Source organism: Schistocerca serialis, chromosome 2, assembly GCF_023864345.2.
Source record: "Schistocerca serialis cubense isolate TAMUIC-IGC-003099 chromosome 2, iqSchSeri2.2, whole genome shotgun sequence".
NCBI lineage: Eukaryota > Metazoa > Arthropoda > Insecta > Orthoptera > Acrididae > Schistocerca > Schistocerca serialis.
The window spans coordinates 1,026,630,324-1,026,644,184 of NC_064639.1; the positions used below are offsets into that span (position 1 = coordinate 1,026,630,324).

General features: G+C 41.3%; 1 protein-coding gene across 8 annotated transcripts in view; it reads left to right on the forward strand.

Annotated features, from left to right (window-relative positions):
• Positions 1 to 13,861, forward strand: part of LOC126458440 (choline-phosphate cytidylyltransferase A-like) — a 133,350-nt gene that overhangs the window by 53,113 nt on the left and 66,376 nt on the right. For all 8 annotated transcript variants that reach the window (XM_050095497.1, XM_050095500.1, XM_050095495.1 and 5 more), the window contains one exon: positions 4,814 to 4,965. In XM_050095497.1, the coding sequence (XP_049951454.1) occupies positions 4,814 to 4,965 (152 nt within the window). The remainder of the gene's footprint in view (positions 1 to 4,813; positions 4,966 to 13,861) is intronic.

Genomic DNA, 13,861 nt, shown 5'->3' on the forward strand with positions numbered 1-13,861 from the left:
TAAGGGAGACAAAAAATTAATAGTCGTGGGGGATTGGAATTTGATAGTAGGAAAAGGAAAAGAAAGAAAAGTAGTAGATGAATATGGATTGGGGGAAGAAATGAAAGAGGAAGGGAACTGGTAGAATTTTGCATACAGCATAATTTAATCATTGCTAACACTTTGTTTAAGAATCATGAAAGAAGGTTGTATAAGTGGAAGAGGCCTGGCGATACCAGAAGGTTTGAGATAGATTACACATTGAAGCGCCAAAAAAACTGGTATAGGCATGCGTATTCAGATAGAGAAGTATATAAACAAGCACAACACGGCGCTGCAGTCGGCAACACCTATCTTAAGACAGCAAGTGTCTGGCGCAGTTATTGGATCAGTTACTGCTGCTACAATGGCAGGTTATCAAGATTTAAGCGAGTTTGAATGTGGTGTTATAATGAGGGCATGAGCGGTGGGACACAACATCTTTGAGGTAGTGATGAAGTGGGGATTTTCGTAGGGCTATTTCACGAGTGTACCATGAATGTCAGGAATCCAGCAAAAAATCGAATCTCTGACATTGCTGTGGCTGGAAAAAGATCGTTTAAGAACAGGACCAGTGACTACTGAAGAGAATCATTCAACGTGACAGATGTGCAACCCTTCTGCAGATTGCAGCAGATTTCAGTGCTGGATCATCAACAAGTGTCAGCGTGCGAACCATTCAACCAAACATCATCAATATGGGCTTTTGGACATCAAGGCCCACTCATGTACCCTTGATGACTGCACGACACGAAGCTTTATGCCTCGCCTGGGCCATCAACACTGACATTGGACAGTTGATGACTGGAAACATGTTGCATAGTCAGAAAAATCTCATTTCAAATTGTCTCGAGCAGATGGGCGTTTACTGGTATGGAGACAACTTAAAGAATCCGTGGACCCTGTATGTCAGCAGGGGACTGCTCAAGCTGGTGGAGGCTCTGTAATGGTGTGGGATGTGTGCAATTGGAGTAATATGGGACCTCTGGTACGTCTAGATAAGACTCTGAACAGGCAACATGTACATAAGCATCATGTCTGATCACCTGCATCCATTCATGTCCATTGAGTATTCTGATGGACTTGACAATTCCAGAAGGACATTGTGACACCCCACAGGTCCAGAATTACTGCAGAGTGGCTTCAGGAGCACTCTTCTGAGGTTAAACATTTCTGCTGGCCACCAAACCACAGACATGAACATTATTGAGTATATTTGGGACGCCTTACAATGTGCTGTTCAGAAGAGATCTCCACCCCCTCGTACTCTTATGGATTTATGGATAGCTCTGCAGGATTCATGTTATCAGTTCCATCCAGCACTACTTCAGAAATCAGTTGAGTCCATGCCAATTAGTGTTGCAGCACTTCTGCATGCTCACATGGGCCATACATGATATTAGGCAGGTGTACTAGTTTCTTTGGCTCTTCAGTGTATAATGATAAGACAGAGATTTAGGAGCCAGGTTTTAAATTTGAAGACTTTCCATGGGCAGAATTAGACTCTGACCACAATTTATTCGCCATGAACTGTAGATTAGAACTGATGAAACTGTAAAAAAGTAGGACGTTAAGGAGATGGGACTTGGATAATTTGAAATAACCAGAGGTTGTAGAGAGTTTCAGAGGTAGCATTATAAACAGTGGACAAGAACAGGGGAAAGGAATACTGTAGAAGAAGAATGGGTAGCTTTGAGAGATGAAATGGTGAAGGCAGCAAAGGGTCAAGTAGGTAAAAAGACGATGGCTAGTAGAAATCCTTGGGTAACACAATACATACTGAATTTAATTGATGATAAGAGGAAGTATAAAAACGCAGTAGATGAAGCGGGTGAAAAGGAATACAAATATCTGAAAAATGCGATAGACAGGAAGTGCAAAATGGCTGACCAGGAATGGCTAGAGGACAAAGTAAGGATTTAGAAGCATATATACCTAGGGGTAATGTAGTTGCCACCTACAGGAAAATTAAAGAGACCTTTGGAGAAAAGAGAACCACCTGTATGAATATCAAGGGCCCAAATGGAAAACCAGTCCTAAGCAAAGAAGGGAAAGCAGAAAGGTGGAAGGAGTGTACAGAGGGTCTGTACAAGGGCTGTGTACTAGAGAGCAGTATTATGAATTTGGAAGAGGACGTAGATGAAGATGAAATGGGGCCCCATTGGGAGAGCCAGCCATTACAAAACTCTTCCATCTGGTGAGCAAGATGTATGAGACAGGCGAAATACCCTCACACATCATGAAGAGTATAATAATTCCGATTCCAAAGAAAGCAGTTGCTGACAGGTGTGCAAATTACCGGACTATCAGTTTAATAAGTCACATTTGCAAAATACTAACACAAATTCTTTACAGACGAATGGAAAAACTGGTAGCAGCCAACCTTGAGGTAGATCATTTTTGATTCCATAGAAACGTAGGAACACACGAGGCAATGCTAACCCTATGACTTATCTTAGAAGATAGGCTAAAGAAAGGCAAACCTACATTTCTAGTATTTGTAGACTTAGAGAAAGCTTTTGACATTGTCGACTGGAATACTCTTTTCAAATTCTGATCATGGCAGGGGTAAAATAGAGGGAGTGAAAGGCTATTTACAATTTGTACGGAAACTAAATGGCAGTTATAAGAGTTGAGAAGCATGAAAAGCGAGCAGTAGTTGAGGAGGGAGTGAGACAGTGTTGTAGACTTTACCTGATTTTATTAAATCTGTATACTGAGCAAGCAGTAAAGAAAAGGAAAGGTAAATTTTGAGTAGAAATTAAAACCCAGGGAGAAGAAACAAAAACGTTATGGTTTACTGGTGGCATAATTCTGTCAGAGACAGCAAAGGACTTGGAAGAGCAGTTGAACGGAATGGACTTCGTCTTGAAAGGAGGATATAAGATGAACAACAAAAGCAAAACAAGGATAGTGGGATACAGTAGAATTAAATCAGGTGGTGCTGAGGAAATTAGATTAGGAAATTGGACACTTAAAGTAGTTTTGCTATTTGGGCAACACAATAACTGATGATTGTCGAAGTAGGGAGGATATAAAATGTAGATTGATGATGGCAAGGAAAGTGTTTCTGAAGGAGAGAAATCTGTTAACATCAACTATGGGTTTAAGTGCCAAGAAGTCTTTTCTGAAAATATTAGTGTGGAGTGAAGCTGTGTATGGAAGTGAAACATGGACCATAAACAGTTTAGACAAAAAGAGAGTAGAAGATTTTGAAATGTTGTGCTACAGAAGAATGCTGAAGATTAGATGGGTAGATCACCTAACTAATGAGGAGATATTGAATAGTATTGGGAAGAAGAGGAATTTTTTGGCACTACTTGGCCATAAGAAGTGACCAGTTGATAGGACATGTTCTGAGGCATCAAGGGATCACCAATTTTAGTATTGGAGGGGAGCATAGAGGGTAAAAATCGTAGATGGAGACCAAGAGGTGAATACAGTAAGCAGGATTCAGAAGGATGTAGGTTGCTGTAGTCACTCGGAGGTGAAGAGGCTTGCACAGGATAGAGCAGCATGGAGAAGTGCATCAGATCAGTCTTCGGAATGAAGACCACCACCACAACAACAACGACATATCAGTCTTACCTGTACCTCATTTCTTGTTGATAGATGGATTGGATGGATAAGTAGTGGTGGATGTATAGATATATAATTTACAACCTTCATCAGGATTCATATTTTCACCATTTAATATTTTTTCAACAAAAGCCATTAATTAAACAATATTTTTTTTTTTTTTAGATCATGCTTCATAGGAGTGGCTAAATTTTGTGTTGTTGGCTGATATGTTGTATTTCGGTAGTTGTTTTCTTAGCTGTGTAACTAAACCGTTGCCTTAATGTCACAAGTTGCCGATCCATCTATGATGATACTAAAATGCCAGTTTTTCATTTTGCATTCTAACCATGGAATTTTAATATTGTGATTAGTTTTTAGTATTCTTTTCAATGTTGGTTGTCAGTATTATTGTTTTTGGTCTAGTAAATACAGTAATGTTGTGTCCAATCTCAAATTATTTACTTTCAAGTTGACCATGTTTCTGATTTTAGTAGAGAATATTCCTTAAGCTTTGTGTGTTTTTTGTATCATTTGTATGCACTTACAATTCTGAAACATGTAAAATATGTTAGTTCTTGCCAGCAGTGTGTGTGTGTGTGTGTGTGTGTGTGTGTGTGTTTGTTCATGTTCATATAGTGTAATGATTTTCAATGACTTCTTATATCTTCTTGCATGTTGTCTGTTCATAGATTTTGATTTTTAACATTTTACTGCTGATTTCTCGCATCTGTGTCCCAGTGCTGTTTCATTTTCCTGTTTCGGAAGGTTGTTAGTGGATGCTCTTCTTCTTTGCCACTGGACATTATTGTTATTTTTTTATTTATACAATTTAAAGACAGTGTTTTAGCATTTATTGTCGCATGTACAATTTAAAATTGCCTAATTATGAGGGCTATCTGGGTGTAAATCCTTATTGTTTGTAATAATTATCATTTTATATTTGTGTGTGTGTGTGTGTGTGTGTGTGAGAGAGAGAGAGAGAGAGAGACAATGCCCAATTAAGTTGGAGGCATTATGTTATTCACACTACCATACTTATCATGTATAGTTATTAAATTGGGTGACGAAAAGAAAGTTCACTGGTGCCTGATTGGCAACAGTAGTAAAATTTCTGACTTTTTAAAAAATTTGATAACAAAAAGCTACATACATTCTGAAGGCATACACTTAGTTCTTAATAAACAGCATTCTAATTGTTTAAATGTATTTTGAAGCTTATGTTTTTTTTTACCAGTCTGCAGTGATGCACTCACTCACAGCAAGAAAGGTCGCACAGTAATGACAGAGTCTGAACGTTATGAAGCTGTTCGTCATTGTCGCTATGTAGATGAAGTTGTTAGAGATGCACCTTGGGAACTTGATGATGACTTTCTTGCGTTTCACAAGGTATGATAAAAATTTTTAACTATTATGTTGGAAATGTTTGTTGGGATTGGGGGGGGGGGGGGGGGGAGAGAGAAAGAGATTCATAAGTATAATAAAATGCAAAAAGAAAAGTAAGATATTGGTATATGGATAGTACTTTGCTATTGCAGGTAATGCTTATCTGATTGCTGTATCTCATTTTTAATTAATCGATGCAACTTTTAATTCACAGCAGTATGAAATCTGCTGCCATAATATTAATCATAATCATCAGCCTCTGGATAAGGGCCTCCTCTAGACTTTTCCAACAAATAACTCACCTTCCATATGGTTATTGTCTCATTCTTTTATTGCTCTTATAATGCAGCGAAGATAGGTGTAATTTAATGAAATAAGGTATACAAATCATAGAATGCAGATGTCAGGAACAAGAAATGTATGATGATGGTCAACTTTTTATTAACAGACATGTTACGTCTCCTACAATTTGTTAAATTGTGTGATATATTAGTATATATCCACAGCTTAGGCACACTAAATAATTGAGACTAGGTATTTTTTCTCTCTATTTTAGGAAAATTGTTATGTGATATCCAAGATTAGTTGCTCAGCCAAAATCACTTCTGCTACAGCTGTAATGACATTGCCTGTGCAATTGAAAAAAATGACGATTAAAAATCTTTTTGTTGTTAGAATTATTTTTTCATGTGTGATTTCTTCTTTTATTTGTGCAGTCAAGAGGAATATAAACTGATTATTTATAAAATTGTTTTTCTGCTCATCAGCCTGATGAAAACAAGCATTGCTTGTAATTAAATCCACCTTCAAGGTATTTTTGGCTTGATTACTCTATTTCATTTTTCATTCTTCATGGCAACTTTCAGTTCTCAGTGCAAAATCTGCCATCATCTTCTTCTTTTTCATCTTCTTCATCCACATCAGACATCTAAGGTACACTGGTGGATTAGCTGGTTCTAGACTTTTCCATTGTTACTGCACATTTGCGGAAGGCATCTATTCACCTTGTTCTTTTCTTACTCTTGTAATGACATTTATTGTGTCGGTAGTTGAGGTGGCCAATAAAAAACAGTCATAGTTCTACACAAAGGTAACACATTAATAAGTTTATTTACAATATGTACACGTGGTAACAGAGATATACATAACCTGGTAAACATGTAGGTTCTTCTGTAGTGCTGAATTGCCTACAATGAGGTAGTGTTTTTGATAGTAAAAAATAGTCTTGAACAGTGGTGCAATCTGATAGACACTGACATGTAGCAGTTGCTTGTAGTGTCGTGCTGATCAGTGTATTATCCTTGCTGCAGTCTTCTGTACTAAGGTTGATATAGTTTGAAGATTCACTGTGTCTGTAGAAGCAGCTCTGAATTACAACTACTTAGAACAATGCGACAGACAATCAGTCGCATGCAATGTCATGTGAATTTACTGTCCTCTGTGGTGTGTTTGCGTGGTGCGCCCTTTGGAGACAGTGAGCTCCTCAGCGATGTGCTGATGGGGGGAGGGGGGAGGCGGGATGTTGCTTTTGAACGGCACACAGTGCACTGGGGAGATGCCATCGATAACGTATTGTAAACCGGCAAAGAATCTCTTCGGTCCACTGCCTAGCTGCATCTCTTGGCCAGCTCCATTTCACTTCCCTTATAGTCATTGTTCACCTTCCATTCCAATCTGTTTCTGATCCACATAGATACAGGGAGTGGACTAAATATGTAAAAACTAAAAACCTGCACATTAATGTCCTTAATTTGCTGTAGGAAAACTGTTGTTCTTCAAAACAGCTTCCAGATGTCTTGGAATGGCTATAGATCCTGTATGATTTCAATGGAATCTTGTACCATTCTTCCTGCTAAATAGTTACATGGGATTGACTTGATCAACCAGAATGGTCAAATAATCCTTGACAGTAATGCAACCTTGCAGAATAACCGTGGGGCACATGGAATAAAATGATATGGTTGCCTAAATCATCACAGAACCCTGCCATGTTTCTCTCTTGGGATGTAAACTGGCCAGAAGTTGGAAACAATGTGAAACAAGACCAGTGTGACTTAATGGCATTCTCCCATTGCTCCGTAGTCCAGGTTTTATGGTTTCGATGTTTTCTTGTTACTAGTGTTTGCATCACTGATTTCAGCTCACCCTACAATTCCCTGGATATGGAGGTCACCTCATGTTGTTTTGGCACTGGCAGGATTTGCAAGTGCGACTTTTGTTATGCAACGATTTTTGCGGCTCCCGTCCTCTTATTTATTCACCCAATTCTCTTCAATGATTGTCCATCACAATCACTCAACATTCACTTTCGTCCGCATTGTGACTTAGTGGATGACATTTTTCTGCTTTCCCTGTATGCGGTTTAAAACTTAAATATGTTTCTTCTTAGACCTTCAAACACTTTAGCTCCCTGGCTTACAAAAGCACCCACCATATTAACACCAACAATTTGCTCATGTTCGACTTCACTTAGCTTTGATGTAATGCACTTGCGACTGTGCAAAACACTGATCTTGTAGTGTCCTCGTTGAGACTGTAGAGTCTTGTACCATAGGAATCAAGGGAGAGGATGTTGTTTGGTGGCAGGTCTCCTCTTTCTACAACACAACTGCACACATGTATTAACAGGGTTCTTTATTTACTTAAACAGATAGCTGCTACTTAACTTTAACAGCATTCTTGTGTTGTGATACAAGCTCTTCATTATTAGTCCTCATTAGCCTCACTGCTGGTGAAGTACAGGTCCCACTATGCGATGAATGACAGGTGCCAAACTGGAGTGCAAGTTGGTGTGCCAGTGACTGCGCTAGTGACTAAGATTGAGATAGTGACTGAGACAGTGAGCTAGTAACTGAGACTAAATACTTGTGTTCGAGAGGGCGTTGGCAGCGTGTCGGTTGCGAGCCTGTCTTTGGCCTCTCTCCTGATAGGCGCGGTTGATTCAGTGCTTACTATCGATCTTCTTGCTACATCTTTGCTGACCGGTATGCTGGCGACAGCTTACCTCAGCACATTCCCCACCCCCCACCCCCTCAAATGCCATACCATTGTCATAAAGGGAAGATGTGAATGACAACGGGGAGGGAGGCAGGATGCTGGATGTAGAGATGAGTTGGGAGTCGAGACTGTGGAGGACGGCGTACTCCTGACTGTACCCTGCCATCTGGCTTGCGAGACAACAGATACATCCTCCAGAAAACTACTACCAGGGCACATGTCAAGGCCTGAGGGTCTGTCCTGGGGCAATGAGGGTGACAGCGATGGTGGGTCCGCGTCCAGGTCCAGGTCCATTGGGTCGGCAAGCGAGGATGATGGGAGCGAGGGTGCATCATCCATCCGCTCCTCCTGCAGTGCCCTGGCAGCACCAGCAGGCAGCTGTGAAGGCCATTTAGTCCAGTGAGGCCGTGAATGTGGCGAAAGAAAAGCAGCAGAATCATGGGGCAAATGACACACGCGAATTTGGTTCTGGTGGCAGTGCTGCAAACCACCAGGACCTGCAATGCTTTCCTGGATCATGCCCCTTTCCCAGCACCCATAGTTGCCATAAACTCTGAAGAGAACAAGATAGTGCAGCACAAAGCGATACTTGTGGACCATTGGTGGCACTGGATTCTCTAGTGGGTGTAGCAAGTGGAGCAACATCTGATTGCGGTGGCCATGCAGAAGTTCTGCTCGTGACAGTCCGTCTCACGGGTGGGAGCGATAGGAGGTGAGAAAGTGTTGCAGCACCTGTTCCAGGGTGGACTGGGGATGAAATGGAGCACTTGTTAGGTGACAAATACCATTTCTGAAACTTCCTGGCAGATTAAAACTGTGTGACGGACAGAGACTCGAACTCGGGACCTTTGCCTTTCGTGGGCAAGTGCTCTACCATCTGAGGTACCCAAGCATGACTCACACCCCGTCCTCACAGCTTTACTTTCACAGTACCTCGCCTCCTACTTTCCAAACTTCACAGAAGCTCTCCTGCGGAAGTAAAGCTGTGAGGACGGGGCATGAGTCGTGCTTGGGTAGCTCAGGTGGTAGAGCACTTGCCCACAAAAGGCAAAGGTCCCGAGTTCGAGTCTCGGTCCGCCACACAGTTTTAATGTTCCAGGAAGTTTCATATCAGCGCACACTCCACTGCAGAGTGAAAATCTCATTCTGAATGCCATTTCGTTCACAAAACAGTTCAAAATAAGGTGAAGTGAACTGTGGTCTGTTGTCTGACACAAGAACTTCTGACAAACCTTTTGTGTAAAATATGGAGGACAAAGCTTGAATGGTGCTCCGTGATTTGGTAGAAGTCATAGACGCTGCAAAGGGGAACTTGCTACAAGAGTCTGCCACTATGAGCCAACGACTGTTGGTTGGTTGGTTTGGGGAAGGAGACCAGACAGCGTGGTCATCGGTCTCATCGGATTAGGGAAGGATGGGGAAGGAAGTCTGCCGTGCCCTTTCAGAGGAACCATCCCGGCATTTGCCTGGAGTGATTTAGGGAAATCACGGAAAACCTAAATCAGGATGGCCGGACGCGGGATTGAACCGTCGTCCTTCCGAATGCGAGTCCAGTGTCTAACCCAACGACTGTTCCGAGATGGTCCTGCAATGTCTATGTGCACTCGTTGCCATGGTGATAGAGTCTTAGGCCAAGCTGAGAATGTTTGTGGTGGAGTGGATCGGTTTTCTGCGCATGCGTGACATTGTGACGTCATCTGTTTAATAGGGGTGTCTGTGCCCTGCCAGGTACAGTGCCATGGTGCTAACTGTTCAATCCAAACAAGTCCCCAATGTCATTGATGGAGCAATTGCAACACATCAGGAATAAGCACACACGATTGTCCACTATCATTTTGAACTAGAATCACATCCTTTGAACAGAAAGATTATGCCGACGTACAAAATATAGCCGAACAACTGAGTTCTGGATACTGTTCAATGAATGAGGCCAAGGCGTGTGAATGTAATGCAACAACGTCTTCAGATCAGGGTCCACTTTCATGGCATGTGCAATTTTTCTGTAGTGCAGGGGAAAAGATTCTAGCAATTCAGAGTCTTGCGCATTGATTTGGCAACAAGATGCGGCAGGGTCATCAAAATCAGAGTCTCGGCCAAGGGGAAGGCGAGATATAGCATCTGCATTGCCATGCTTTGCTGTAGGTGTGTACACAATTTTGTACTGACACTGCGAAAGTAACAAAGCCCATCGTTGCAATTTTTGAGCAGTGCATGTAGGAGCTGGCTTTGACGGATGAAACGAGGACTGGAAAGGCTTGTGATCTGTCACTAAATAGAACTTGCGACCATGTAAATAGTGATGGAATTTGGTTACTACATACACAATAGTGAGAGGATCTTTTTCTATTTGAGAATAATTGCACTGTATTTGAGAGAGCAACTTGAGGCAAAAGCAATAGGTCAGTCTTGTGTACCAATTCTGTGCAAAAGCACGGTGCCGATTCCGTAGGAAGGAGTATCAACTTGCAAAACTACGGGCTTGGCAGGGTCAGAATGCAGTAAACATCTGTCACCAAGCAAAGCATTTTTGAGTTTCTGAAATGCGTCTTGACAGTCTTTAGTCCACACAAAAGGTACATTTTTGTGATGCAATGGAGCCTCGATCTGAGTGGCATTCGGTATATGAGCCAAATGTAGTATGTCATCTTGCATTACTGATGGCACTTCAGATACTTTGAGAAGAACGGGTAGGTCACGGATTGCAAGCAAATGAGATTGGAGGAGGTGCACACCCTTGACTGTTTATTACGTGGCTTAAGTACTATAGTTCAGTTTGGAAAAGTCACACTTTTCGAGACAACATTTGAGCCCTGCTTCTGACAACACTCAAAAAAGAGTACGCAAATTGGCAATGTGGTCCTCTGGTGTACAACCTGAGATAACAATGCCATCAACGTAGTTTGAACAAAATGACACTTTTGCAGTCAGTTGTTCCAAGTAATGTTGAAAAATGGTGTATGCGGAAGTGCTGCCGAAGGGCAAATGCAAATACTTGAACAGTTCTAAGTGTGTATTTACAACAACGTTTCTGTGATTCTTCATCCAATGGAATTTGCTAGTAGGCATCATGCAAATCTATCGTGGAAAAGTAATGTCCTGCACCAAGTCTGTCCATGAGTTCCTCAGGGCAAGGTAATGGGTAAGTGTCAACTACTGTGGGTTGACTGTAGACTTGAAGTCAGCGCAAATGCGAATGCAACCAGAAGGCTTAGGCAACAAAACAAGAGGACTTGCCCATTGACTAACTTGTATGGGAGCAATTACACTGTTATCTTGCAATTCTTTAATTCACTGGCTTCTTTTTCTCTTAAAGCAGTTGGTGTGGAGTGGGCCCAGAAAAACGTAGGCCATGCATTGTCTTTCAGTGTGCCATGTGCTACAAAGTTACTAGCTTTTTCCCATTCCTTCTGAAAATAGTTAAGCAAACTAGCGACATTGTCTTGTGGTGCAAAAGCTGATACTGAAAATACATTGTCTTGGATGCTAATTCAAAACAAATCAAAGCCCTCTAAACTGAATATGTTCTCACTGTCTCTTGATTTCAACACAGTAAAATTCACTGTCCTAGTATGAGATTTGTAAGTGGCAGGCAAACTACACTGTCTGAGCTCTGGAATTTCCTGTCAGTTGTAAGCAGTGAGGTGCTTGCTAGATTTAAAAAGGTGTGGTGAGCCTAACTGTTCATATGTGCAGGGTGTATACGACCCGGGACAACCGGGAGATCTGGGAAAGACCCAGGAATTTTTTCATCCGGGAGAAAACCGGGAAAAACCCGAAAATTTTTTAGAATTCCGGGAATTTTTCGTGCCTTAGTTTTCAGTTAATTTTTTGTAATTTTGACTGGTAAGAACTGATACTCTAACAAAGGATATAACTGTATCCCACCACTGCAGAATAATACTGCAACAATATTACATGAACGAGAGAATAAAACTAAAATTGCAAAGGAAATGCGCCATATAATAAAAACACAGAGCTCATACAAGTGTCTGCCAACAGCAAAATTACCTCCGATGTTCGTGACGTCACAACTGTTTACATTAGATCCATTTAAGCAGTTACGGGCAGGCTCATGCGCATGCGCAGTTAAGTCGCGTATGAGTTGTACCTTCTCCCGCTTCTGTCTACAGAAATGTTGCTGCTGGCAGCAAACCATGGTATATGAACCGGGAGTAAATTTCGAGGGGGGCGGGGGCAAACTCATATTCTTAAGGAAGCGCCTAGCATCGAGTGCACATTGGTCTATCGATTGTTCAAATGATTTTGAAGCGCATCCCTGTTGGTTTTTGAAAATTTTTGAACACATTCTAAGTTGATTTCTGAATGAATCAGAAGTTGATTTTTGAATGCATGCATAGTGTACGTGATGTCTCTGCCAGGGGAATCCTCATCACATCTAGAAATAAACTTTCCAGCAGACAAAAGGGGCGGGGCTATACGAGTTCAGTGGAATAAAGCCGAACGGGTGAATGCCAACTGCTGTTTGTTTATGTGATTGATTGGGTATGCGAATGATCAGTGTTGTTGAAATTACTAGCGAAGTCCATAGATTCAGACTACGAGAGTGGAAATAAGTGACGAACAAGATTAACTGGTAAGAAAGATTACGTAATATCCTCTCGGTGTATCCAAGGAAATGAAATTTTGAAAGAAAATTTTGGTCAGATCGCTAACCTAGAAAGGGCAAGTTGTATAGTCCCCGACTAGCAGCCGCTAGGTTATATTGTGGGAGTAGCGCGGAAAACGTGTTGTACGAACGTCTAACCAGAGAATAATCGCTGGATAACTAAACGGGTCTACTATTGCCTCGGTTTGAAATATCGTAGATCAGGGGCTGATACGCAGAGGAGTCTGAATGTCGTAAGTTGTAGTGCAGGGGGGGGGGGCTAGTCTTCACGTGATCCTTGTTTACATTTAGTTATTTTGCTGTTTGCTCTTCATTTACTGCTCTCACATCAAATGAAAACAAAGTGATTTCTGTGGCTGGGAGCTATCAAGTGAATTAAAATAAATTCACGTAATTACAGATTTTATTTCCGCCTTTCTGACAGTCAAGCATTCATTGCCTTGCAGAATAATGGAGTTACTTTTGTCGTTTTGCTGCAGAAATCTGGCTTTTGATCTATTTTTCTGCTGAGACAGCCAATTTATTTGAAATGAAGTGTTTACCACACTATTGGCTAGTTTCAACTGTTCGCTGCATTTCAAATGCACGTTTTCATCTTCTAGCACATATAGCATTGTGCCATAATAAAGAACTCAACATGAGATAATACAGTACTCGTACTCCAAGAAAACTGACATCCCAAACACCACACTGAAGAGCTTAATATCAGGTCGAGGCCTGCTTCGTTGGCAATCTGGACATACGTATGTACACTGCAAGGCGAATTATTCGTTGCAGTATGGTTCACGAAATTCAGACGCTCTTGGAGTATCCTCTGATGTCTTGTTTCTTTTATGACATGATGTAAGATCTTTTAATGTTTCACACATACGGGCTTCCTACGTCATCGCAGCTGCACAAGCACAGTGACGCCTCTTATCTGCCGGAACAAATCTATTTCTAACAGATCGCGGGAAAATATTGCGAATTGTGGTTTGAAAAGCATTATTTTCAAAGTAAATTTCCTTTTACGCAAGATGAACTATGTGCGAGAATGTACGATGAATTTCTTAAATCACAGAGCGTTTGACACTCATTTAAAAATCAACTCTTTGATGACAATCCATTTGGAAGAATTTCCAGCCCAGAAGATCAGAGATTAATGACGGCATTAAAATTTTACTGGCACATTTGTGTGATGTATCTTAAAGTGTAAAACGTCCAAAAAAGATCAACATTATATGTGGAAGCTTAGCTTCTCTTGCAGCTTACAAATCGTAGAGACCAATGCCATAT